This window comes from Sciurus vulgaris (genome assembly GCF_902686455.1).
Source record: "Sciurus vulgaris genome assembly, chromosome: 5".
Taxonomy (NCBI): Eukaryota; Metazoa; Chordata; class Mammalia; order Rodentia; family Sciuridae; genus Sciurus; species Sciurus vulgaris.
Window position 1 is genome coordinate 126,275,552 of NC_136465.1, and position 26,369 is coordinate 126,301,920.

The 26,369-nt window shown below is 36.2% G+C and overlaps 1 protein-coding gene across 5 annotated transcripts in view; it reads left to right on the plus strand.

The window, feature by feature from the left end:
- SRGAP1 (SLIT-ROBO Rho GTPase activating protein 1) overlaps positions 1 to 26,369 on the plus strand; it is a 281,734-nt gene that overhangs the window by 173,527 nt on the left and 81,838 nt on the right. For all 5 annotated transcript variants that reach the window (XR_013763794.1, XR_013763795.1, XM_079139661.1 and 2 more), the window contains exons 5-6: positions 13,505 to 13,687; positions 14,164 to 14,292. Coding sequence is in view for 3 of the 5 variants with exons in the window: in XM_079139661.1 (XP_078995787.1) it covers positions 13,505 to 13,687; positions 14,164 to 14,292 (312 nt within the window). In the remaining 2 variants the exon portion in view is untranslated. The remainder of the gene's footprint in view (positions 1 to 13,504; positions 13,688 to 14,163; positions 14,293 to 26,369) is intronic.

Genomic DNA, 26,369 nt, shown 5'->3' on the forward strand with positions numbered 1-26,369 from the left:
TAGAAGTGCTAAAGCCACGACATAGTAACAGCTAACCATTGTGCCAGGTACTGTTTTAAGCATTTTACATAATTAGCTCCTAAAATTCTTGCAGTAGTCCTGTGAGGCAGGTGAGGCACAGAGATACTTGGTACCTTGCCCACAGTCACACAATGAAGAATTTTCAGACTAGGCTGAGTCTGTGTTCTTAGCCCACTATTTTACTCTCTTTTTATTGGTGAGTATAAGGTAAAGCAGATCATTACAGTTATCCCTAAATATTCATGGGTTCTGTACCTGTCAATCAACCAACCATAGAGCAAAAATACTTGGAAAAAAACATAGCATCTCTACTGAACATGTACAAACTTTGTGCTCTTGTAATTTCCTAAACAATACAGTGTAACCATTTACATAGCATTACATCATATTAGGTATTGTAAGTTATCTAGAGATGATTTAAAGTTACAGGAGGATATGTGTAGGTATATGAGAATACTGTGCCATTTTACATAAGAGAATTGAGCATCTGCATAGATTTTGGTACCTGGAAGGGGTTGTGGAACCAAGCCCCTGCATACAATTTCACACACAAATAGACAGTTTCAGCCAGAGGGCTGTGGAGAGAGAGGTATATATTGAGGATTGAGGAAAAAAGCAGGAAGGAAAGAGTCTGAAAATGGACTTCAAAGGACAGCCAGGCTTTCAGTAACAGTAGAGATGAAAGATGGGCAAAGGCATCGAAGAAGCAGCCTGAACCAAGGCACAGAGTGAGAAAAAGCACAAGACGCATTCATAGAATTTCCCTGTGGAGCCACATGGAGGGAGAACATCAGGAGTTGAATACATTCAAGACAGTTACCAAAATGAGATTGTAAAAAACAGCCATCATATGGCTAGACATGCAGTCAAAAACGGTTTGAGAACTCAAAAAGCTTCTTGCATAGATTAAAGACCTCTCATTTTTCTTCTTTTTCTTCTTTTTAATACATGAAGTAAGAATGTCTCAAATTCCCAACTATTATTCATTGGAAGAAAAGGATTCCTTTGGAATTTCCATAGTCAAAGTTGCAATTTTTTTTTTTTTTAAAAGCAGGATCTCACTAGGTCACTTAGGGTCTTGCTAAATTGCTGAGCCTGGCCTCAAACTTGCAATCCTCCTGCCTCAGCTTCCTGAGTAGCTGGGATTACAGGCATGTGCCACCCATACCCAGTTCCAACCTGTAATTCTAAGGGTGTAAGGCCTTTTGATTTTAGGATTCTAAGTGTCTTATGTCCTCTGTTTAAATATTTCATAGACTAAACCTTGTAACTTAGATGTCTGATACACACATGGAACATTCAAGATGTGTGAAACATTTTCCTGAAAATAACTAAATACTTAAAGTTGCGGGTGACTTTGAGATTCTAGTAATTTGGTGGCCTTTCATTATGCATGTGCTTTTCCCTTCCACATTGCTAAATGCTTAAAACTTCTCCTTTGCCACCAAAGGCTATTGTTTGGTCTCTGCTGCCACTCTGCTTATTGTGGCCCTGATCAGTGTGTATTCCATGTGCACACTCAGGCATTTTTTCAGTGTATATCGGTGCCTCTGCAGAATTAATATGAAAACTCCTTTTTGCTGTGGGAACTTCCTCAACAATCTTCTTTATCATTAATTTTCTCTATCGACTTTTTGGGCAAGGATTAAGTGTCTTTGTAGCTTAGTTTCTTTGATGCATGAAACAAAGACCATACCTTTGCTCTGAGCCTCTCAGGTGTGTGAGAATAAGCAAGTGAGCATTGCTCACTTAAAAGATATGTTAGTCTATTCAGGCTGCTGCAACAAACTGCCATAGACTAGGAGCTTATAAACAAAAGAAATTTATTGTTCACAGTTCTGGAGTCTTGGGAAGTCCAAAATCAAGACATTAGCAGTTTTAGTGTCTGAAGAGGATCTGCTTTCTGGCACTTAGCACCTTCTTGCTATGTCCTCACAGGGAAGGTGAAAGAGATCTATCTCAGGCCTCTTTTGTAAAGGCTCTAATTTCATTCATATTCAGACCATAGCAAATATGATGGAAGGCTGGGCATTTTATTAAGTGTAATCGCATTCATGAAGTCATCACTCTGTGTCAATTACCATTATAAGTACTTGACATAGATTCATTCATTTTAGCTTCATAACAACCTTATAGTTATTGTGCCCATTCCTAATTCAGAGATGAGAAAACTAAGCAGCATGGTAAAAGGCAAGACTGGAATTTGAACCCAAGCAGCCTGATTTCTAGGTTTAATTACTAAAGTTGTTCTGAAGTAGAATTGACTATCTTCTAAGACAGTGTCCTTTTTTGGAGGGTGGATCCCAGCAAGTATGGAAAAGGGGTTACAAGTTATAAGGTTCTAAGATTTATGGAATTCAATTATGTAGCCTTTGTCCCAAATCTCAGAATTGGTGCCCTGTTCTCTAAGTCAGTTAAATACTAAAACCATGGCTGTCTCTACTCTAAAATTATTACAGGATCATCTCTACTACATCTAAGTTATAGACACCAAATGACTGGATTTGGTTCTTTCAGCAAATATGAAAGTCCTGGAAATAACACAAACTCACATAGAGTCCCACCATCAGGGAGACAGTCCCAGGCACAATGCTGGGTACCAGGCCACATAGAAGTCTCCATTCTGGAGGCTTCCAGAAGAAGCAGGCTTCTGAATTCAGTGATAAAGGACAGGCAGACAGGCATTCAGAAAAGGAGAAGAGTGTGAAGGAAAGCACAGTCGTGTGCCTGTGCAGGGAACTTCATCACTTTGGTATGGCAAATATGAGCGAATGAAAAAAATAAATGGAGCATTACACTGGGTATTCAAAGTCCCCTGCTCTTGCACCCTCTTTTTACCCCACCACGGTGAAATCTTGAGAGACAAGTAAAGGAACATAATCTTTCACAAAATTAGAATGTATTGGATAGAATAACATTTATTTCACATGAAAGTCTCTCATAATTGTAATACAGGTACACATTGTAGTATTATGCCAAATTGTTAATTATGCTTATGCAAAGTTGTCTTTTGAACCAAGGAACTAGCATAAACTAATAAATAAAAAGCATAATTGGACTTCTGGTAGTATATTATTAATGAAATCACATAGAACAAGGCCTATTTGTGGTACTTAATAGGGAGCTTCAGGAATTTTTTTGCTGAATATTTATGTCCATCCAAAGTTCCTTAGAGATAAACAAAACTAATAACCCCATTCATGACTCAAAACCTTAAATTAGAAACTGCCTCTAAAACTGTTAGAAATAGAGCAGGCTTAGATTAAGATTAATAAATACAGTTTATTCATTACAAATAGAAACATTTTCTTTTTAATGAGGTATAAAATCATTTCATTAAATGGTTTTTATTAAAGTAGCAAATGATCTTATAATTATAATTTATATTAATGTTTCAAAATTATTGTTCAGTTTAAAATTTCGAAAATGACTGATGCCCTATTTTACCTTAAATTTAACAAATCAAAAATAGAAGCATGTTGCATACCGGTATGTCAGCCCTACACCCAGCAGAGTCTTCCTGAGTTTTCCTCCTTAATGAGCACTTGATGATTGATCAATAATCAGTTGGGGAGCTAATTAAAGCCACTAGAGTGATAGATGGCCCTGTGTAAGATTCATCAATATAGCAGCAGTGTGCTAGACAGACTATGGGGACATTGTTCATTTGGAGTATTTTCTGTAAGGCAAAGCAGCTGAGTTATGGTCTCAGAGCCCCATGGAGAATTCTAGAGAATCTTTCCTCCCTGGCATAGCATGGTGTACTGCTTGCTGTCTCAAGTCAACAGAAGCAGAAAGAGATAATTAGTATAATTTGTTGTTACACTTGTGTTTCCTTTAGGTTAAAATTTATCTGCCATCTACCCTGACACTGAAAAAATAAATAAATTGGCCCCTTTTAACCACTTTGAAGTATATGTGTTTCCCCAAATAATAAATATGTATAGTACTGTTATAATCCTGATTCATATCTGGAGTCAATAGAACTTTAGAGTTGGAAAAGGCCTGAGAGATTACATGGACCAACCACCCTCCATGTAAGAGAGAGCCCTGGGCCCACAGGAAAGCCTTGCCCAGGATCACACAGGCATGCACAGTGGATTGAGGGCTACATGCACCCTCAGAAATCTAACACAGGGGTGCCTTGCAGGAACACTGGCTCCTGAAGATGGGTACAGAAACAGTCATCTCTAGCAGAGAAAAAAAAGGAAAGCCAGCCTGACTGGCATGTTCATCTGCAGGCAGTTCCCGGCTTGTGATGGTTTGACTTGATTTTTGACTTTTTGACAGTGCAGAAACAACAGGCATTTAGTACAAACTGTATTTTAAATTTTGGATGTTGATGTTTTCCCTAACTAGCAACATGCAGTATGATCCTCTCTCGTGATGCTGGGCAGCAGAAACAAGCCTTCACCCCAGTCAGCCTTAAGATAAAGAAGGGAAACAACCAATTCTCTATGGGGTACTGTGTTGCTAGAGTTTTGGGGATATTGTGTTTTGTTTTCACATCGCATCATGACTACAAAGTGCCCATCTGTCTGTGTATATGAGATCTTCAACACTCGATTATAAAATGGGCTTTGTGTGAGATGATTTTGCACAACTGCAGGCTGATGTAAGTGTCCTGAGCAAGCCAGGCTGAGCTGTGACATTCATTCAGAGGTTAGGTGTATTATTTATTACTGACTCATGATATTTTGAACATATAATAAGTTTATAAGGATGTAACCATTTTATAAGTTGAGGATCATCTATACTACTCCTTAATACCATCCTGCTCCATTTCCTCTAAACTTTATCAAATATTCCCTTTTTAGAGGATATATTAAAATTCTCTTGGAAAGAAGCCTTCTGGCCCCAGAAGTTATGTGATGGATCTTTCCTTCAGTGATTGTGGCTCTACTTTGTTCTTCGTCTTTCATTCCACACTTGCCGATGGATCTGAGCTGTATAGTTTGGTTTGATTATCTCCCACATTGTGGCCCTATGGAGAGATCTCCTGTTGTCATCTCTAATAGATGAGGCCATACCGAGCATCAGAAAGGCAGAGTTTACAGAGCTATTTTGCAACATAACCAGGGCCAGAATCCAGGTGTGCTGTTTTGTAGACCAAAGCCCTTTCCTTTAAAAATGCTACTGTGTATAATTACTCCTGAAACAAAATCCTTAACACTACATGAACAGAATATAATTGTTTTCATGACTTTTATTACCCTGACTTCCTCCCTTTGCAGCGTTCTCTGTCCTTCCCTGTGTTTTGTTCATTCTCTGCATCTCCATTGCCCTGTTATTTGGTTGGTTGGCAGTCCCTGAACAGCAAGATCCAGAGACCCAGATAGTGCCTTTTGTTTTAAGCATTTGTTTCAACTATAAATATAATTTGATGATAAATTCAGACTGTTGTGCTGATTTCATTTCAATGGAGCCACAAGGTACCTCAAATTTTCTTTGATAAATAAGCTGTAAAGACAACATTTCATCTTATTTGATTGTCATGTTGGCCTATTTGCTCATTGTTATGGTTTAGATGTAAGGTGATGTGTGAGACAATGCAGGAAAGTTTAGAAGTGAAATGATTGGGTAATGAGAGTCTTAACCTAATCAGTGCATTAATCCACTGATAGGGATTAACTGGCTGGTATCTAAGGTAGGTAGGGTGTGGCTAGAGGAGGCGGGTCATTGGGGGCTTATATTTTTGGAGTATATATTTGTTCCTGGCAAGTGGAGCTCTCTCTCTCTGTCCTTCCTGGTGCCATGTTCCCAGCTGCTTTCCTCTGCCATGCTTTTCCACCACGATTTTCTACCTCATCTCAGGCCCTAAGGAATGGATCTGCCATCTGTGGACTGAGACTTCTGAAACCAAAAGCCCCAAAATAAAATTTTCCTCCTCTAATTGTTTTTGTCCGATCTTTTGGTTGCAGCAGTGAAAAAGCTGACTAAAACACTCATTCTACAGAACTTTGCTAAAATTCCTAATATATATATAAAAGGAAATATCACTAATTTACCTCTTTAGAAACAATAATCCTCCCAATCATGGAGAAATTATTATCTATTATTGAAATGAATTGTTTTATGGCAGTTTTTTCAAATTTCAGTAGTTGGCATTTATTGTGCTATTATTATGTGTTAACCTCTTTCTTCTGTGCTCTTTAAGTGTGTTAACACATTTAGTCCTCCCAACTACCCCACACAGTAATGCTGTAAGTTCAGTCTCACAGTGAGGAAATCGAAACACAGAAAGATTAAATTGTGTTCAGGTGAAAAGAACTTTCTATTGTTTGAATATTCAATAATTTGAGTCTATAAAACTGACAAATTAATAGGAGAGTACCTGAGAATCACACCAAGTAGGCAAATTCAAAATCAGACCAGATGGTTAAAACTTTAATACCTTATTCATAGGAGAAAGGGAATTTTAAGGGCCTGTAGGCAATTTTAGAGGGAGAGAAATGAATGGGTCCAAGGAACAGATATAGTGTGGCACAAAGTCCATCTGGGCTCCAGGTGTGATGTTTGACTTTCAGTCCCTTCTTTGATGTGACTTTAATCTTCCTCCTTGACAAAATAACAAGGAGATAGAAGGCAAGTCCATAGTTCCCTTTTGGTGCATCTAGTCTTCAGGTAATAAGGGAGCTTCAGAGAAAGCTCCCCAGGTGCTCTCAGTTTGAAATCCAAAGCAGCATATTTTGGGTATCATTTTTCTGAGCCTCAACAGTTACTTGCCCATAATCCCACAGCAAGAAAGTGCAGAGGCAGAATTCGAGCCCAGACAGTCTGTCTTATGGGTCTGAACTCTTAACCATCAGTCTAATGTCTCAGAAAGTAACTTCTTCTATGAATGTTACTTTGCAAATACAATTAGGTTTTGTGAACTCTAGGAAGAACATACAGGCCAAGGGAGAGGAGATGGGTTTATGAAACTTCATCATTGTGACAGTCCTACTAACTACTTATGGTCTCAGGGATCAGTACCTTTTTTAGCCCAGATGCCACAAATGAGAATAAAAATTGCTGTCTGGTTCATTCACAGGCCTTAAGTGGGAGATTAGGGGTGGAAGACAGAGATCCATTGTAGTATTGGCTGAGTAGCATTCATGTTAATGATTGGTTTCTCCTGCCTTTACATTCATACAAATAATACATTTATTTATTATAAATGTATTATTTATAATAAATAAATGTATTATTATAATGTATTTATTCATATAAATAAATACATTTATATAAATAAAATATACTCCCCCACCATTTTTTTCCCCTAACCTTAAATATAAGTTGATTAAAAAGAAGCCCGGAAATCCTTCTCCTAAAACCCATTCAGCCTACCCTAAAGTCCTCAACTGCCCCACTCCCATCTCTGTTTCACAGTGAGAGTAGTCTTGCTCTTGTGTCTTCCGCTTGGGAAGCCTAGCCTAGTGCCTGGCATATGGACGCTCAGGGGCTCATTAGTAGATGAATAAATGCACATCAGCATATATTGCCCCCCTAAACTTGTGCTGATGTCCACCTAATTTAACAATAATTGTCTGATATTCATGTAATTCAACAATAACTGTCATTTTATATTGGAAAGGGTGCCAATTATGGGTTGTGCATTCAAATAGGCTGGAAGCTTTTTCAAAATATGAATTCATATGTGTTTTATGAACATGTAGAAATCTAAGCATTGAACTCGTAGGCCTTTCTCATTGGTTTGTGATATCCATTTTTAAGAGGTTTTTACCAGCCTGAATCTTAGTGGGAAATAATGGGAAAAGCCTCCATTTGTCTGCCTTTGTTGCACCTCAGATTTCCCAGCTGCCTTTGGGAGATAGTGGTGGGCACCTGTGTGAAACCAGGTAGTCTGGTCCCAAAGCCTGTGCTCTTACTTCTACATCAGACTTTAGAAACTTCCAAGAATGAGGACTATCCACTCTGCTGTATGCTTCCCCGCATTATCAATTAATCCACATTTTGCCTTGGAGGAACAAGATTTAAGGAGGCTAAGAAACTGCCCAATTAGGCTGCAGTCCTGGAACTCAAATCCAAGAACTCCAGAAGCCATGTTCCTCACCAGAGTTGGCTCAGTTACCAAAGAGCAAGAGGCTAGAGATGGCAGGCATAAAATTCTGGCACACCGCGTTCTGAGTGCTCTTGAGTGAATTCCTGCTGCTGTCTTGGTCTGTAATAAGCCCCCAGAATCATAGGGTGGTTGAGCAGAGGCCGTACCTGGAGGAAGGGACTAAGGCTGTGCAGGCCTCTGAAAAGAATCAGGTTCCTTGCATTGCAGCTCCTGGGGCTCCCCTATGGGTGTCCTGTGGCCCTTCTTTCTCCTTGAACCTTAGCACCTCCTGGGAAACAGTACAAATGGGTTTCCAAGGCTGTGATCCTACCCAGGTGATATGGTTAAAATGGTACTTGCAGAAACACAGTTACAATTAGAACCCTCAATACATTGACTGTAGAAAGTAGATCTTTATCTTAGATTGTTGAGAATTAAGGAAAACTAAAGAATGTCATTTCTCCAAAGGGCTTTTAGTGATTGATGCATTTAGTGAAGCAGCAGGCTATGGAGTTAGGAAATATTGTCAGAAACATATTACTTCTCATCCCTATCCCCTGCCAAACCACAATACCATTCCCCCACTTTTTTATGGTGCTGGTGATCCAACCCAGAGCATCATGCTTGGTCGGCAAGCACTCCACCACTGAGTAACATCCCTGGCCCCCCTCCATACCTTTTTATTTTGTGGGGCCATAAATTCCAACACCGACTGTATTTTCCAGTTAGTGAAATAAAACTATTTGTCATCCCGTTAGTACAATGACAGGTGTTTAATGATGGTGCTATTTTTGGATGCCAGGGATGGAGAAAAACAATGCCAGGTACATAGTAGATATTTAATAAGTATTTGTTAAATGAGTGGGCAGACTGACTGTAAAATGAGTTTCTGGCCTTCATTTGTTTCTCACCTAGTTTCTATTATGCCCATACAGTCTATAAAGCAATATTAAGAATCTAAAGGTACTTGGGAGTTTGTTGTAACATATGGCAGTCTCTGAAGTGCTCTCAATAAGTTAAGTCTTCGCATCCTCCCTTCCCACTATGCCCTTGCTGATAATACCATCCTTGCTGCCTAAATGCCCTCTCCCTTTGTCTGTTCCCACCAGGGAATATCTAAGGCCTATGTTGCAAACTCCAAAAATGTAAACTCTTAGGTCTTTGTAAAAGAGTAACCATCAGTGCCTTACAGGTGATGAGCACCAAGCAAATGTGGGATCAGTAATTATTTTTTATGATCTGTCTTCCTCCTATGGAAACAGAGTGACTGTATCCCCAAAATAAAGAGGCCTTCCAACTGGGAAATGCTTTAGACTTCCCAAAGTTTATGGCATAGCAGTTCAGAATGCTTAATCTGAAGTCAGACTGTCTGACTTCCAACCATTGTTCAGCCAGTTACCATCTGGGTGTCCTTAGACAAGTTCCCTAACCTCTTTCTACCTCTGCTTTCTCATTTTTAAAATAATAAGGTACCTTGAAAATAAAGGTACCTACCTCATAAGAGTTACTAGAAAGATTTAAATAAGTTATTTTGTAAAGTGCTTAGAATAATGTCTAGCACGTAGTAAGCATTACATAATGCTTGTCAAACTAAATATATTCATACACATGTGTACATATCTATATTGCTGATATGGATCATATACATAGACACATGTACTCAGTAAAGTTTAAGTTAAGCAATTGTGGACACACAATTTGGCATCCATAATAATTTCATAAGATGAGCAGAGATATTAAATAATTTCCTCACACTTAGTAATTGGTCGATCATCCTCTAATCCATGTCTTCTAATTTCTGAACCAGAAATCAAAAAGTATAAACTATAGCTTTTATCCATTGATCTTCTCCAAAACATGTAGTTTTTAGATTCATAATTATTTCTTAACATCAACTGTTGAAATTTACTGTAGGTATTTTAATTACTTTGAGTCAAAGTACAAGAATTGTGTCAGATACAGGATATGGGTCTTTCAATAAATAAATAAAAATAAAAATAAATAGATTCTATGAAAGTTATTCTATGGGACTTCCCAGTTTCACAAAGAAATTCATGACGTGGGTCACTTTGTATTTGACTATATTTTTCCTACAGTTAAGGAAAGATAAATTGAGTGTGTTGAGTGGGGAATTATGCTTGAAGTTTTAGTAGAGAAGAATTCAAATTGGAAAATAGGCTGTTGGACTACATTTAAATGGATATATGTCTACCACACCATTGGTATGCAAAGTCTTGTGTTTGCATTAAACTGAGGGAGAAGCAGTTATTTTCCTGGCAGTATATATTCAAAATGCACCTTTAAAAAATAAAAGCATTTTTTCTTCTCTGAAAAAATAATGGTTATTTCATTTTAAATACAAGACACATTTGACTTCTGTCAACAGCTTACATTTTAATAATGTCATTTGTACTTGCATTCATTATCTCAAATTAGAATTCTTGAAAAGCTTTTAGCATTTTTCTCCTGAACTTTTTAAATTCATTCATCATTACTGTTAACATTTTAGAGAATAGTGAAATCCTAAGTCAAATGGGGAAACTAAACAAAGAAATTTGCAGTATGCAAATTACCACTGAGCTAGCTAGAGAATCCTCAGCTATTGTGCTGAACCCCATTATAGTAAGATATTTACACCCTTTTCAAGATAGTGTTGGGTCAGACTCTGATGACTTTTTTTAACCCACATTAGTTAATAAGAAATCCTATGCCAGCCATCAGCCCGGTCTTTCTCTTATACTAAGGCTTAGTTTGTACAAATTACCTGCTTATACTAGTGCTCAGTATCCAAGAAAAACAAGAGTCTGGAGGACTAAATCTTTGTGATATATTGAAAGGGAATATTTCTCAGATATCCAGAACTATCCAGGATGTCTTTTCATCCAAGTGTGATGGGAGTCATATGCTCTCATTTCTTCCTGCCTGTCAGTTAGCAAGAAGAATATGAACAGCTAAGCAACTCTGTGAGTGGGGTATCTGTGCATGTGTGTTTGAGGTTTTTCACCCTCTCATTTTTAGATGTAACTGGAACCAGGACCTAAATGGTATGTGGGTTTGCTTCAGGCAGAGAATTTAAACAGAGCCAAGCCTAGCAATGCAAGGTGTGTGGTGGATTCATTGACCTCCCTGTTTGCCCAGCTGCAGGGTGACTCCCTTTCATTCCCCAGCTGCCCAGCTCCTTCCTACTGCTGTTTTATTTTCTTTTAAACTGGAGTAGCCAACCAAATTTCCCCTGAATAGGTTTGATAATTACTAAAAACAGACAACTTTCCAGTGACAGATCAGAAAAAAGCTACCACTGCTCTAAAGTTTAGCCTTTACTCTGTTCTTGTTTAGTACTACCTTTGCATTTTTAAGAAAAGACATCATTAGCTTTTTTATAAAACTAAAGTCTCTTTACCAAACCCAATTTTTACTCTTCAAAATAGCAATCTTAAAAATGTATGTGGTTGAGCAGTATGAAAATATCAGTTTTCCAAGTTTTTTTTTAATAACCTACAGAGACAGCAATTTTCTGTAGTTCAGCCTAACTAAATAACATTTGTTCCAGTGATGCTTACAGGCTTCAAATTATTTTAAAACTCACCTTTTGTAGTGAGAAAAATAAAATTTATTATTTTAAAACATTGTATTAGTCTCTGCTTCTTAATAGCTATACTTTAACTATAAAATTGAACCTGAATAACTTTTGGCTACTTACTAATGACTTGTATCTGCCTTCTGTGGATTACAATTTGACATATTCTGTGAGAAAGTGCCAGCACTGATGCTTGGCATTGGATTCTAATTCCAATACCTTCCTTGGTATGTTGGTGTATCACACCTATGTATGTTGTTTCTTTTAAGAAATACAAAATACACAGATTTCAGAATTTTCCCAGATGTCTGACTCTGCAATGCACATTAGAATTATATTGGAAAACTGTAATTTTTAGGTAAAGTCTCGAAAAACCTGTTTTATTCTTCTGTGTATAAGAATACAGAGATTATATATAAATGTTGCAAGAATAATTAGTGAATACCTTTACTCATTATTTGAGAAAATATTTATTAAGTGCCTATGTGTTCTAAAGTACTTTAGAGATAGATCAGTTTTATTTTGTTTCTGTTTTCATTAGCAGAGTGTAAAATTGGCAGAGCCTCAAAAATTTGCATATTCTCTAACTCTGCAATTCTACATCCAAAAAGTCTCCAAGGAATCATGACACAATTTTGTCCACAAACATTTTTGTAACAATAATATAACCAAAGTTTTTAATAATTGAGATTCATGATATAGGTTAACAACATGCATGGAAAAGATACGTTACCAAATGTTTATGTTCCATATATTCCTCAATGTTATTAAAATATGTTATGTATAATTCATTTCCAAGAGAAGAAATAAGATGAGATATACATGAAGGGTTTTCAGCACAGCTTTATTTATAGACCAAAAAGTTGAAATGATCCTAAAATATTCAACAATACTGCATTAGTTAAGTAATTATGGCAGTTATATAAAGAAGTCCTTAGTATACAGACCTTCTCATTATTTAGAATATTTAGTGATATAGAAAAATGTTCTGATACATAAATAAAAGAGACATTAAAACTTGTATATACAGGATGATCCCAAATATTTAAAGGGAAATATGTGTATAAATGGCATTTTTAAATGAAGAAATGGAGATGTGTGTTTTCATAGGTAAAAGAATAGAAGACTGTATACCAAATCTTAACCATGGTTTGCTTTATATTTTATTTCCTGCTTTGTATCATGTTTTCTACATTGAAATTTTAAGTATTACTTTGTGATCAGAAAAACAATGTTTCTTAAACTACAACTATGTATGAACCTTAATATTTAAATTTGGTATTTTTAAAAATGTTTTTAGTTAAAGATGGACACAATACCTTTTTGTTTTATTTATTTATTTTTATATGGTGCTGAGGATCGAACCCAGTGCCTCATACATGCTAGATGAGTACTCTACCACTAAGCCACAACCCCAGCTCCTAAATTTGGTATTTTGACAAGTAGATTTTGTGCAATAAATTCCTTTAGTAAGGACTGTACTAAGCTGGAGTTTTCATTGAGTTAAAACTTAACCATGAATAAATAGTTTATTCTGCAAATTATAATGCAGATGTGATTTTAGAGAAACACTTTCAAGCTTAAGAGAACTTTTTGAGTAAGTTGAAAAGTTTGCAAAAGACTCTTAAATCATTTTTTCATCAAAGCCTGTTCCCCAAGTGCCTCTTCCTGGCAGGTGAATTTGCATATTTGTTTGGTTTATGTAAAAGCGATAGCCATAATTCATCTATTTTACTAACAATCTGGCTTTCCCCTGCCAGTTGGAAGGTGATATTTTTAACATACACTTCATGTAATGGTTCCCATTCACCCTGTAAGTTATAGGCAGACATCTTTTAACAATTTGGATCCCTTTTTCACAGGTGATGAAAACATACCACATGTATCATGCAGAGAGCATCAGTGCAGAGAGCAAGCTGAAAGAGGCTGAGAAACAAGAGGAGAAGCAAATTGGAAGATCTGGTGATCCAGTTTTCCATATTAGACTAGAAGAGAGACATCAGCGGCGAAGCTCTGTAAAGAAAATTGAAAAAATGAAAGAAAAGGTACGTGAAAATACATTGCAGAGCCCTCTGTCTTCAGCAAGGAGCTAATAATGCACTAAAAACACTGCTGCAATCACTGATCTGTGCATATTGTAAATTATTGTGAAATGACACGCATTTCCTCCCATGGGAAAAAATGTTTAAGACACATAAAAATCATGTAATAGCAGCTGGACATCATTTAGTGGTAGATGCCAAGTATTGAGTACAAATGTAGAGAACTTGAACAGTAACAAAGAGATTTCATTGCAAATGGGCTTGAAGCCCAAATACATTGTTGTTATTCCCCATAGCTGGGTAATTTTAGTTTGTTATTTAAATCAATTTCAGAATGTACTTTTCACAAAGGACTTAAAGGGTCATTTGTATATGTGGAGTAAATTGTTTAGGTTAATAAAAATTCATGTATGTTTCTCTGTCTTATTTGAAAATGACTTTGCTTTGTCTCCCAATGCCTGTATCTTCTTCCTTTCCAGAGACAAGCAAAGTATTCAGAAAATAAGCTAAAATCGATTAAGGCACGGAATGAATATCTCCTAACACTTGAAGCAACTAATGCCTCAGTTTTCAAATACTATATTCATGATCTTTCGGATTTAATTGATGTAAGTACTTGAGATTTTTATGTTTCCATATTAAGACAGAATTAACAATATTTTTTGTTCATTAACTAGAAAACACCATTCTTGATTAAAATAATGTTATTTTATGTAATATTCAGAAAAATACTTCCCATTCAACAATATGTGATGCTTAGACACTACAGATTCTAAGATGCTTGTGAAAAAACATGTATCCTAAAACCAGCAAAACTCAGGTGGTTAGGGTCTTTGAAGCTGCCAGTGCCTGGTGAGCTTAGCCAGGAGGGGGACCCAGTCATTTTCAAATTATGCAGTGACATAACCCCAACTGTTCATTCATTCAAAACATATTTATTGGGCCTCTGCTTTTGTGATATGCTGAGACTCTAAGAAGCCATGTAGAATGCTTAGCCTCTGGAAAATAAAATGGAGAAGACAGGTGTTAAGCAAATGACTAAATAAGTGATTGCTCTCCGACAGTCATGACAAATACCAGGAAGCAAAACTGTGCACACAAACCACTCTGATAGATTGTTCCATATCTCTGTGCTTTCCTGGGATATGAAATTTTAAAAAAACAGTAAATGGACTCATGTAGAATTCTCCAAATATATATATCCACAATTACATTTATGCAGTATTCACTGCCATTATTCCACAGTGTTAGTCCTCTGCATCATTCTTTCATTCAAGAAAATATAGCCTAGTGATCATGCCAACACTGTAGGAGACAAATAGATGAAATGAACAAAACCCTTGTGTGCCCAAATTGCCAGTACCTGATTTAAAAGATAAAAAGTGTTAAGTACCATAAGAAAAGTACAGATAGGATGGTAAAGGATTCTGAAGGTTGGCTGCTGGGGCCTCACTCATATGCTCCCTTGTATTAATTGCATCCAACAGTCTTATGATGTTATGAAATTATGTGTTATGGCTCACAGTGTTGTCATAATGTAAGTTAAAGCAACTTTATTTTTATGGTGAGTTTAAGCCTAATGTAGTTAGCTATTATTTTAGAGCTGTAATTTGAGACTTTTACAAAAGAATTGTCAAGAGGGAATTATTTTTTAGCTCATCAACACTGTGATGATTTTTCCCTTTTATTTTAGTCTTAAAACAACTTTATCTTATAATATAATTTCTTTCTATAGAACCATAGAGTAATAGGTAAAATCAAGGTTTACTCTTTTTATTTCTTACTTGTATTTCAATCAAGTAACTCATCCCTTCATTGTTTTCAATGCAGAAACTTTTTTGTGGATATTTTTAAGACTTTTTTCTTCCTGCATTCTGATGAAATACAAGGAACTTCTCAGAGTACTGCTAGATTTCCTAAATAAAAAAAATTTTTTTCATAGATTTCCTGGATAAAAATAAAAACTAATATGACTAAGAAAGAGTAATAGAGAAGGTGAATACTATCAAAGCACATTATATGCATGTATGGAAATGTCACCAAAAAAACATTATTTCATATAAATAATATATGCTAATAATTGCTATAAAAAAGAATTTTATGACCCCTTATTTATAAATTCAGATCTATAAGGTTTCTGTAAAGTATCTGAAATATAGGAGAACTAATTCTATGTAACTTCTCTGCATAATTTTTCATTTAAAATTTAAGCTAATTTTTACACAAAGAAAACTTTTCATGTATTCAAAAGCATTTCTTTCATACCTACCAAGTACTGTTTTGATTGATTGTTTTTTGCAGTTCCAGGGCTGGCACGGAGGGCTTCACACATGCTACGCAAGTGCTCCACCACTGAGCTATAGTCCAGCCCATAAATATAAAATACACACACATACATACACATATACACACACACACATACACACATATGTATATATTAGAGGGGAAGCAATACTGGGAATGGAACCCAGCACCTTGAAATTGCTGAGTATGCACTCTACCACTGAGCTAAGTGCTTAGTGCTTAAGGTGTTAGTGCTAAATGCTTAGTTTGCAGCCTAATATTGCATGTTGGAGCCAGGGAGCTCTACCTCAGCCTCCTCAAGCACCATTCTTGACAATGGGAATCCAGCAAAGTAAAACAAAGACCCACTGTCATGAAGTTTATCTACATGCTGGGAAATAGACTCTAAACAAAGTTACATCTACACACGCATGCATATACGCATATGTAGTGACAGTGCCAAAAAGAAAAATAAAACAGGGTTTTGAGAGTGCTTCTTTTGATGGAGTGATCAGGAAAATCCTGGTTTTTGAATAGAAAATTGAGCTGGAGAGCCACATAGCCATCTGGGTAAAGAGACTCTCCAAGGGAAGAGCTGGCAAGGCAAAAGCTGCAGAGGTAGAATGTTCCAGAAGCTCAAGATGTTCACAGGATAGCAAAGGAGACCATTCTGGCCAAAACTGAGTGAAGGAGAAGGGACATGCTAAGAGAGAAGATCAGCAGAAGACCCATCATAGGGTCTTCTGGACAGTGGAAGGGTTTGTATTTTTGTTCTAATATGGTTTTGAGCAGGAAATGATATCACCTGGATTACATTTTAAAGACTCTGGGCAGCTGAAAGGAAAAAAATCACTCAAGAGGTCAAATATGAATGCAAAAGCTTTATCAAGAGTCTTTTGCAGTTGGCCAGGCTAAAGATGATCTGGCTTGAACTAGTGTGGCAGTGATAGACTTTAAGTGGTAGGACGCAAAATATATTGAAGATGAAAATCTGATATAGTGGATGAAAAAGAGGATAGAAATGACTTAAGATTCAACTGCAGAGAAATGACTTTTAGGAATCAGGTACCATGCTGGGCTGTAATCCCAGGGATTTGGGAGTCTGAGGCAAGAGGATCACAAGTTTGAGGCCAGACTCAGCAACATAGCAGGACCCTGTTTCAAAACTTAAAAAAATAAAAAGGACTGGGGATGTAGCTCAGTGGCAAAGCACCCCTGTACCAAGGAAGAAAGAATAAAAAGGAAGAGAAAGAGAAAGAAGAAAGAAATGACACTAGTTTAATGATGATGCTACTAAAATATTGAAGTGCGAGAGCTATAGTCCTGTTTCATCTAGCATGATTGAGATATCTACTGCATCTGTGGAGAGATGCAGAGGAGCATCCTCAATGTTCTTGGAATATACAGGACAGGAAGAGCAAGTCAGAACTAGGAGAGTCTCCATCACATTAATGGATATTGAGCTCTTACTATGTGTCAGGCAAGTTTCTAAGCATAAACTCACCAAAGCATTGCACCCCTATGACGTGAATACTATCTTCTCCATTTATAGATTAAAAAACAGAAAGCATAAGATCTGAGGCTTAGCCAGAGTATATTTTTTGCCCAAGGCTACAATAATAGCAAGTGGTAGACTTCAAACTCAGACATCTTTACCTGCAGATCTAATTAACTCTGATATAAATAAGTAACAGTTAAATATATCAAGTGATTTTCGATTTTTTAAAAAGTCAAAAATTTAAAGATCTGTCTTAAATTTAAAATGTGAACAATTCTCAAGTAATATGACTTAAATGTAAATTTTGAAAGAAATGACATGAAATTGATTTTCTGTCATAGTTAACTGAAATTGAGCATTCTCTTAGTGAAAATAATTTTTCTGTTCCTTGATTCACTTTTAAGGCAATCAGACTGTGAATATGTACATTCTAAAATGGCTGCTTATTTTGAGGAATCCAATTTGCATATATAGTGGTGATCCTAAAATCCATTAAGCTTGACCCTTCCTGGTGAAAAAGAAACAGGTTGATTATTATACAAAGGTATCTAAAATCCACTCTGTGGATTTATTTAACAAAATGCATTTGATATCAAGCTATCTAATAATAATGAAAAGAATTTCTATACCTCCAGTGAGAAAAAGGCAAGCAACCTTTTTAATGCACAGCATTTTTGTATAAGAGATGACATGAAAGGCAGTAAATGTTTCTTGATGAAATCAAAGCATTATAGAGAATTCAAGTTGAGACCTTTTTATATAAACCTCTAGTCTCTCCTTAGCTTGTATTCATGTCCATATCTCTTTTCTAACAAACTTGCTATGATATCACAAAAAGTCATACAAATTTTCCACAGAATATGTGTTTTCAAACTATTATTTTATTACTACAGAAGTAACACATGTAATTACAGAAAACTGAGAATACTATATGCCAAAATAGAATGCTCACATTCTTACCACCTGAGATCAATTACTGTTAAAACATAGACTTTCTCTGTGTCCATCACTTTTGACATATAGCTCATTAACCTTCTTTTTCATGATCTCCAACTTTCCATCTCAATAGATTTTGTGTCATCTTATAACCAGATCTTATTACAATTTCTGACCCAAAAATATGTTTCAAGGCTGGTATGTCTATATCAGACCAAATTTAGGATCATTGATTGTACCTGGAGGACATAGGCCCTAAGTTTTTTGTTTTGTCCTGTTTTGTTTTTTAATCAAGCAAAGTCCCTTATTGAAGAGACATGAACAGTTGTTCCTTGGAATGCCCCAGCTTCTGGAATTGTCTAAATACCTCTTTGTTCCATCACTTATCCTGTTTCTTTATCCCTGTCACATTTGCCACAAAGTGAACTTCAGATAAAGGCCTGATGAATTCAAGTTAACCACTTTGCCATAGGATACATCACAGATGATTGTCTCTGTATCTTATGTGGGCACATAACAGCATCTGTTTTAACCCCCTCCAGAAAATGTAAAATTAACTAGCTTGGCATGATGTGACTCTGATTCCTCCATCATATAGTAATAACAGATTATGAATATTTTAAAACCTCTTGAATTTGGATTTTATTAAATTGGGAATTGACTAATTTGAAATTCAGCTATGTCTGAGCTTTAACTTGCTCTTGGTCAACAAAATCCTTTCACAGAGTGTAAATTACTTAGGTAAATTAAAGGACTATAACAGTCTGTAAAATATTTTAATATATTCACATATACACTAGTGACACCCTCATTAATAGAATCCCCTTTTGTTAACTGCTACAACTAAAAACTTTAATAATTCAACACTTTGATAGAATAGTTCAAGTCTTTTCTATATATTTGGAGGTGATCTATTGGTTTTCAAAAATATTTAATTCTAATATTTTTTCTATTTTAGATAAACTTTATCTTGCTTTTCAATATTACCTTGAATTATCTCACTTACTTGCTTCCCCCATCTCTCTCTTCTCTCTCTCTCTCTCTCTCTGTCTTCTCTCCCCCCCCCCCTTGTTTTCTCTCAGTGTTAATCATTTACAAAAAGTAGTTATTGGAGGTTTACTAGAATTTATTTTTAGTACAACTTAAATTTTTTATCGTACCTTTTGGGATGAATTAATTTTATAATGAGTTCTATCACTGAAACAACACTTTAAAAAACTTGTAGGTAAATGAATTTCTTAAGCCCTTATTTAAGGCATTAGATATCAGAACCCTAAGTTTGTTGAGGATAATATATTGAAGAAAATTATAGCTTAGTTGCCAACCAAGTATTTATTCTTTTATTTTGACTGAAAATATTTAAATGCAGTGTATCAAACACATTTTAGAAATTTCTGGTGCTCCAGGTTCTAAACTCTAGTAAGAAGGAAAGGGGTTGTGACTGGGGAAGACTTGGGAAACTTTAGAAATATGAATGATATTTTATTTATTTAAAAGAAGCATGTATGTTTTATAATATTTTATAAGTATGGTGTATTTTATATTTTAAAAAGAAAAAATAGGAAATTATAAAGATGTATACCTTAAAAATATTTTTAGCTGAAAGCTCACCATCATATTTATATTTACCAGTCTTTCAATATTGTGATTTATCTTTTGTATAGAATTTTAAGTACTATTACTTAGCACAAATCACTTCTACTGTGTATTATCTGTGACTTCTAATCTTGAGTTCTCTCCTGTAGAAGAAACAATATTCTGGACATTTACAATGCCTTATAATCTAGTAAAGTTGTCACAACTTCGCCTCATTTGATAGCGATTTTGTTTACTCTTAAGTCTTTCCAACAACTCCCTTCACACTTATTTCATCGTTTACTTAATATTTAATTAATTATAGTATTAATATTATATTATAATCAAATTATAATATTAATTATATTGATTATAATTAATATTATAATTTGATTATAATATAATAAACATAAATGGTACAAATATTTCACAACTTACTACAAATTAGTTGTTGGAGCAGAAATGTACAGGAATATTAGAGACCATTTAAGTCGCTGTGTGTGTTGAAGTGTCATTGACAATAGTCACTGTACTTTAGAGCTAGAGTTGATCAACTTTTTCTGGAAGGAGCTAGAAGGTAAATATTTGAGGATTTGTGAGCCATGTGGTCTGGGCAATTATTCACCTCTCATACAAAAGCAACAATAGATTTTAAGTACAAAAATGAGTGTGGCTGTGTTGCAATCAGACTTGACAAGTGAGACCATGGGAGGGATTTGGCTTACAAACCATAGTTTACTGACTCTTGCTTTACAGAGTAAACCAAGTATTAGTTAAGCCAGAGAGTCGCTTAAGCAAAAGACTGGTTAAGAGGGATTCTCTCCTGTCTCTGAAGAAAGTCCTAAATAAATTTTAGTTGTAGATCAACAACTTAAGTGGAGTAAAGTGTTAATTTCACAACAAATAAGGATTTTTATTATGTCATTCTAAAGAATAAATATGAATTGCAAGAAATATGTTGCAAGTATTAACCAAAGTTTAATTATGTTGGAAGAATAAAGACATCATTGTAGAGGATTCTAGTTTTGCAGATCATAGTTTCTGTATTGATGATCATTGATGTCCAAAATATTAAATGCAAAAGAGCCTATAACTTACCCTTTAAGAATTAGGATATGTTACATGCAGAAGAAAAGTCATTTGGGAAACAGATATTTGTAATTGAATGCTAAGAATTTCCAGAAATTATGATTTGCTAAGGTACATAGTTAGAAAAGATTACAAGTCTTAATGCTAGGATTCCCTAAACTATAATCATATGCACCAGTCTGCAAATTTGGAATTGTAAAACAAATGGTTTTAAGATTGCATTGCTGGTAACGTAACCAGTTTCACATCTTCAAAATGCATTCAGAGAAACTAAGTCCTCCATAATAAAAATTTATTGGTGCTTTGTTCCAGAGCTCCTGCCCAGTAGTATTTGTCCTCCTTTCACTACAGTTTTATGGTCTCCAATTTTTCCCTATAAAGGTTTTGCAGGTCACTTTTGAGCTTGAAGGATAAATCTTTGTTACTGTTGTGGAATATTGCCAGGGAATAATCCCCTACTCTAGCCAATTTTCTTCATAGGAATATCTGTCACACATGTTTTATTGGCCATTTACACAGGATGAGAGTGAAATTAGATCGTATCATACATCCCATGCCATCTTTTTTATCATTTCTGAATAATCAGCTATGCTAAAGCTTTTAGCCTTATCTTTTTGTCTCTTGGGATATGCATTTAATTAAAAAGCAACTTACTCGAGTTCAGGATTTTCTTAATTAGTTTGACTTTTCCCCATACCCAAGGGATTAAGATTTATCCATGAAAACTAGACAAATTGTGATACTGTATTCTCCATTAGACCTGAGCTCTTATTAGGAAGATTATAGAGAGATCATGTTAAATGGGTTAGGATATTGTAGTGATCATGTAAACTAATTTAGGCATGTTTTTATCCCATTCTGATAGAAAGGATATTTTAAAACTTTAATGAGTTGGATGACTGAAGTAGTTGGCATTTCCAATGGAGATGCCATGGGTCTTCATGCAAAGGAAACTGCACATACCTGTTCTCTTCCTGCAGCATGAGCTGTTCTTTTTTTTTTAAATCCCCCATACTTGGCTGAACCTCTGAATATTGGAAGTCTCCTGAAGAATGATCCTCCACTTTCTTTTGTTTTGTCCCTTGGCTTAAATACCATCTGTTGGCTCTTAGATTTTTATCACCAGCCTTGATCATCCTCCTGAGCTTCAGACTTGTATACCCAAGTGTCTACTGGACACCTCTTACTGGATGTCTTATAGGCCTCTTGATCATCTCAGGCTTCCAAAACACAACTTCTTATATCTGGCCATACGTCATCACTCTCCACACACGTAATTTTCTTCTTACCCATTTTTCAGAAAACGCTACCACTTTCCACTCACTTCCACAAGCCAAAAACCCACTTCTCTCATCCTCATACATAAATGCATCAGCAAAGCCTGTCATTCCTAACTCCTGAATATCCCAGACCTTGCTGTTTTTCATTGCCTGCACTATTTCCTAGACAAAGGCTCTTCTTCTCTTGCTTAAATTGAAGTAGCTGAGATGTCTCCCACTGCTACCCATAGCTTCCAAAAATCTATTTCCTTCCCAAGCAGCCAGAGTATTGGCAAACAGAACTCAGATGTGCTAGATCCTATTTATACTTCTCCAAAGGCCTCCCCTTATCCTTAGAATAAATCCAAACTGTTCACCAAGACCCTGTGTGAACTGGTACCCACCTGCCCCTCACTGCCATTGCCTCCGACTTTGTCCCCATCACCATGCTTTTGGTACACTTGCCTTCTCTCTATTCCACAGAACCACCATGCATTTTCTCACTTGGAGTCTTTGTGCTTTTTGCTACAACACTTTTCCTCCAGCACCTTAGAAGCCTGATTCCTTCTCATTCACGGTACACCTTAACCGTCTTATATAAAGGCACCAACGCCCTTTTCCCTTAGCACTCCCTCTTCCTCTAACCTCTTATTTTCTCCATGCATTTACCATATGGTCTGTATTTACTTTGACTTGCTTTGTTTGTTCTCTCTTTTCTCTCTTAATTTGATTCAGGCTGGTTACCAAAATTTGGCCTGGGAAAAATGAGTCCGATGGGTGGGAGGTGCATTAAGCAACACGCGATTGTTCAGCTCACTCATTGGCTCAGGAATGAGCTACATCTTTCCAGCTTGGCTTTGTGTCTTCTATCACACGGATGTACCATTATGACCTTTTCAGTGCTCAAGGAAAAACCCAAAACATTTTTTTCTAAATGCTTGGCTACAGTTAAAGTAGCAGCGAGAAATGAACTGCCAGCTGTCTGTGAACCATCAGGAATACAGACATGAAAAGGGGTGTGTGAAAGTGACCTGTAGAAGTTTAGATATCCAGCTTAGTCCTGTGAGATGCCTGTCTCTCACAAAATGTGTTTGTGGTTTCTTGGGTGAAATACTAAATGGTTAGAGAGGAAAATAGTGAAGGATAAAAAGTTAATTTATTTGGAAGAAGTACACTTTCTTCAGCTGACTACTAAAGTTAAAGCTCTGGGCTGGGCACAGTGGTGCACATCTGTAATCCCAGCAACTTGGGAGGCTGAAGCAGGAGGATAGAAATTTTGAGGCCAGCCTCAGCATTTAGGAAGGTCCTCAGCAATTTAGCAAGACTCTGTTTCAAAGTAAAAAAGGGCTGGGGATGTGACAGTGGTAAAGCACCCCTAGGTTAAATCACTAGTACAAAAAAAAATGTTCTGAACTTAACCTCCTCTGGTCCTTTGAAGCCATTTGTGGTCATGTGAAAGCCATCCACTTGTACAATTCAATTTGCTTTGGTTACACTATTTTTCAAAAAAATACAAAATAAGGGGTGGACAAAAATCTTTCTCCAATATCCAGGGCTCTGCAATGGTCCAGGACAAGCTTATTAACACCCAGAGATAGGACCCAGAAGGAAAAAACTAGTCGAGTCCCTCAGAGGTCAGAACACAGAAGTGAAGGTAAAATATCTCTGTAGAAAAAAAGTGCAACACTTCCACTAAAAAGAACAAATTAAAAAAAAATTTTTTTTAAAGAAAAAGTGGAACACTTCCATTCTCATGACACTGCTTAATTCTGGGGTCATGTGGGAGCTTAGGGCTGCCCTCCAGGCATTTCTCGGACTGCCCTGGCAAATAACACTGACTTTTAGCATTCTAGAAACATAAATGTTGGACTTCTTTCCTCTGCATTTCCACTACAGCAACTCCTGTATGACTAGAAAACTTCTACCTCACCAGGGCTTCTCATGTTATGCAGTTACGCAAAAAGAAAAGGAAAAGTGCCCTTCTGACCAACTGTGATCCAGCTGCCCCTAACATGATACCCACCATGTAAACTTCAGCTGGCCCTCAGGGTTTGGGACAAGATGAAGGGTTTGTCACAGCTCTCAATACTTGGATTTCATCTTCATTTTGATACTATTTTCAACTCTTTTGCCTAACAAAATTAGCTTATTGTGATGATTTAGACTAATATTTTGTAGGATTTATCTTGGCAGCTCTTGAGATATTAAAAAAAAATACACTCTACTGCTTCCAACAATCTTTCCTCTTCCAGTTTTGATCCATAATTTTATGTATTCATTCAGAGTTTTTCATTCATCAGAATAACAGTTTTGTTTGCATTAAATATTTTATTGGTTTCTTATGTATTTTCATCATTAAATGTACTTGGGTTACAACTGAACTCTTTATGCAGAAACTGACTTTTCATATCCTATTAATAATTCATAAACTCCATAAAATTATTTTAGACCTTTTAACCAAATATCTTGAATCTTACATATCTAGTGTCACTTCAGCTTCCAGTTTAGAAAAAAGATGATTCTGTGGCTAGCCTGGCTGTCTCAGGGGACATCAAAAAATAACATTTTCCCATTTCTGGTTTCTTTTTACATTCAAGATGCTTTAAAAACCTAGAATGTAAAAACGCAGTGTATCAGAAGTAATAAAATCATGGCAATTAAGTGGCCTTAAAGACTTACAAGAACCATAGGGATCAGCGAAGGAAACTGCCCATCAAAGCTCATCACAGAAACCTCCTCCATATAGCAGTGCAAGTCCAAAAGATTCCTGGAGAGATGCCTAGATGAGTTACTAAGCCACACATGGCTCCTCCCAGCCTAGTAGGAAGCCCCAGTGAAATCAGGACTCTCACTAACCTACCTGGCACACTGGGTATGGAAACACACACAGATGCTTCAGTAGTCTTGACATTTCTTTCCCAAAGAAGCCACATTCAGATATTTGTGGAGCCAACTCTTTAAGTCTTGGATTAATGAAAACTTAGTAGGTATTTTTCAAAACTCCAAGTCAGGGAATTGGAATTAGATTGCCTTCTTTTTATTCTCCCTCTTTTTCCTTCAATCTTTGAGTTATAAGAGAACTTGGCTTTTTGTAAGGGGAAAATAAACTTTTCTCTGACTTTCTTTCCCCTCAATTTCACCTTGTTATTAAGTCCCATCAGGATCAATACTCACAAAATAAATCAACTTGTCTCATCTGCTTCCTTATAATCAAGTGGAATCTGTCTTCTTTTGGCATGGTGTTTCGTTTTTAAGTACCAGTACATCTCAAAAAAAAAAAAAAAATTAGACTGTTTCCTTTACAAGTTCTTGTTTTCATAAAATAAGGTGTTACTGAAAATAGAATACTTTTTCAGTCCTTCTGATGTGTATGAAACTGCTACATAGAATCATTATGGATTGTGAGGAGCAAGAAGAATAAAAGGGAACTTTGTTCACTTGAGATGAGAATTTCTAAATTAACCCCCAAAATGAATCATTTTCTGTTTGAGTGCAGCTGATTTCTTTGGAAATATATTAATGGTGAGACTGGTCACTGCATTTCACAATTGTATTTTGCTTGTATTCGTAATTGTGATGTCATAGCTACTTTCTGATTGTTCAAATCTAGTAAGCTTTAATCAAGTCCTCTTGCTTGCATAGGGAAATAACACCCCCAAAGAAGTGGATTGCAGGAAGCTTTCTCTTGATCATTTTAGGGCAACTCCTCTCAGACTTTGTGCATACGATTAACCTGTGAATTCTTTTAAAAACTTTAGATCCTGAATTGGTAGGTCAGTGGTGTGAACCAAAATTCTGCATTTTTCATAAGCCCCTGTCAATGCTGTTGCTGCTGACCACAGACCAAACTGTGAATAGCAGTATTTTAGAGTATCTTACATAAAAATTCCAAATGCAATAATTTGGAAATTGGAAGGTAGAGTGTAGAATTCAGTAGGATGACATTTGGTTTGTCTAAGGACAGATCAGTGGTCAAACATGGACCTTCAGAAAGGCTGCTTTCCTGGTGCACATCCTGGAGGATGCATCCTTTGTACAAATGCTG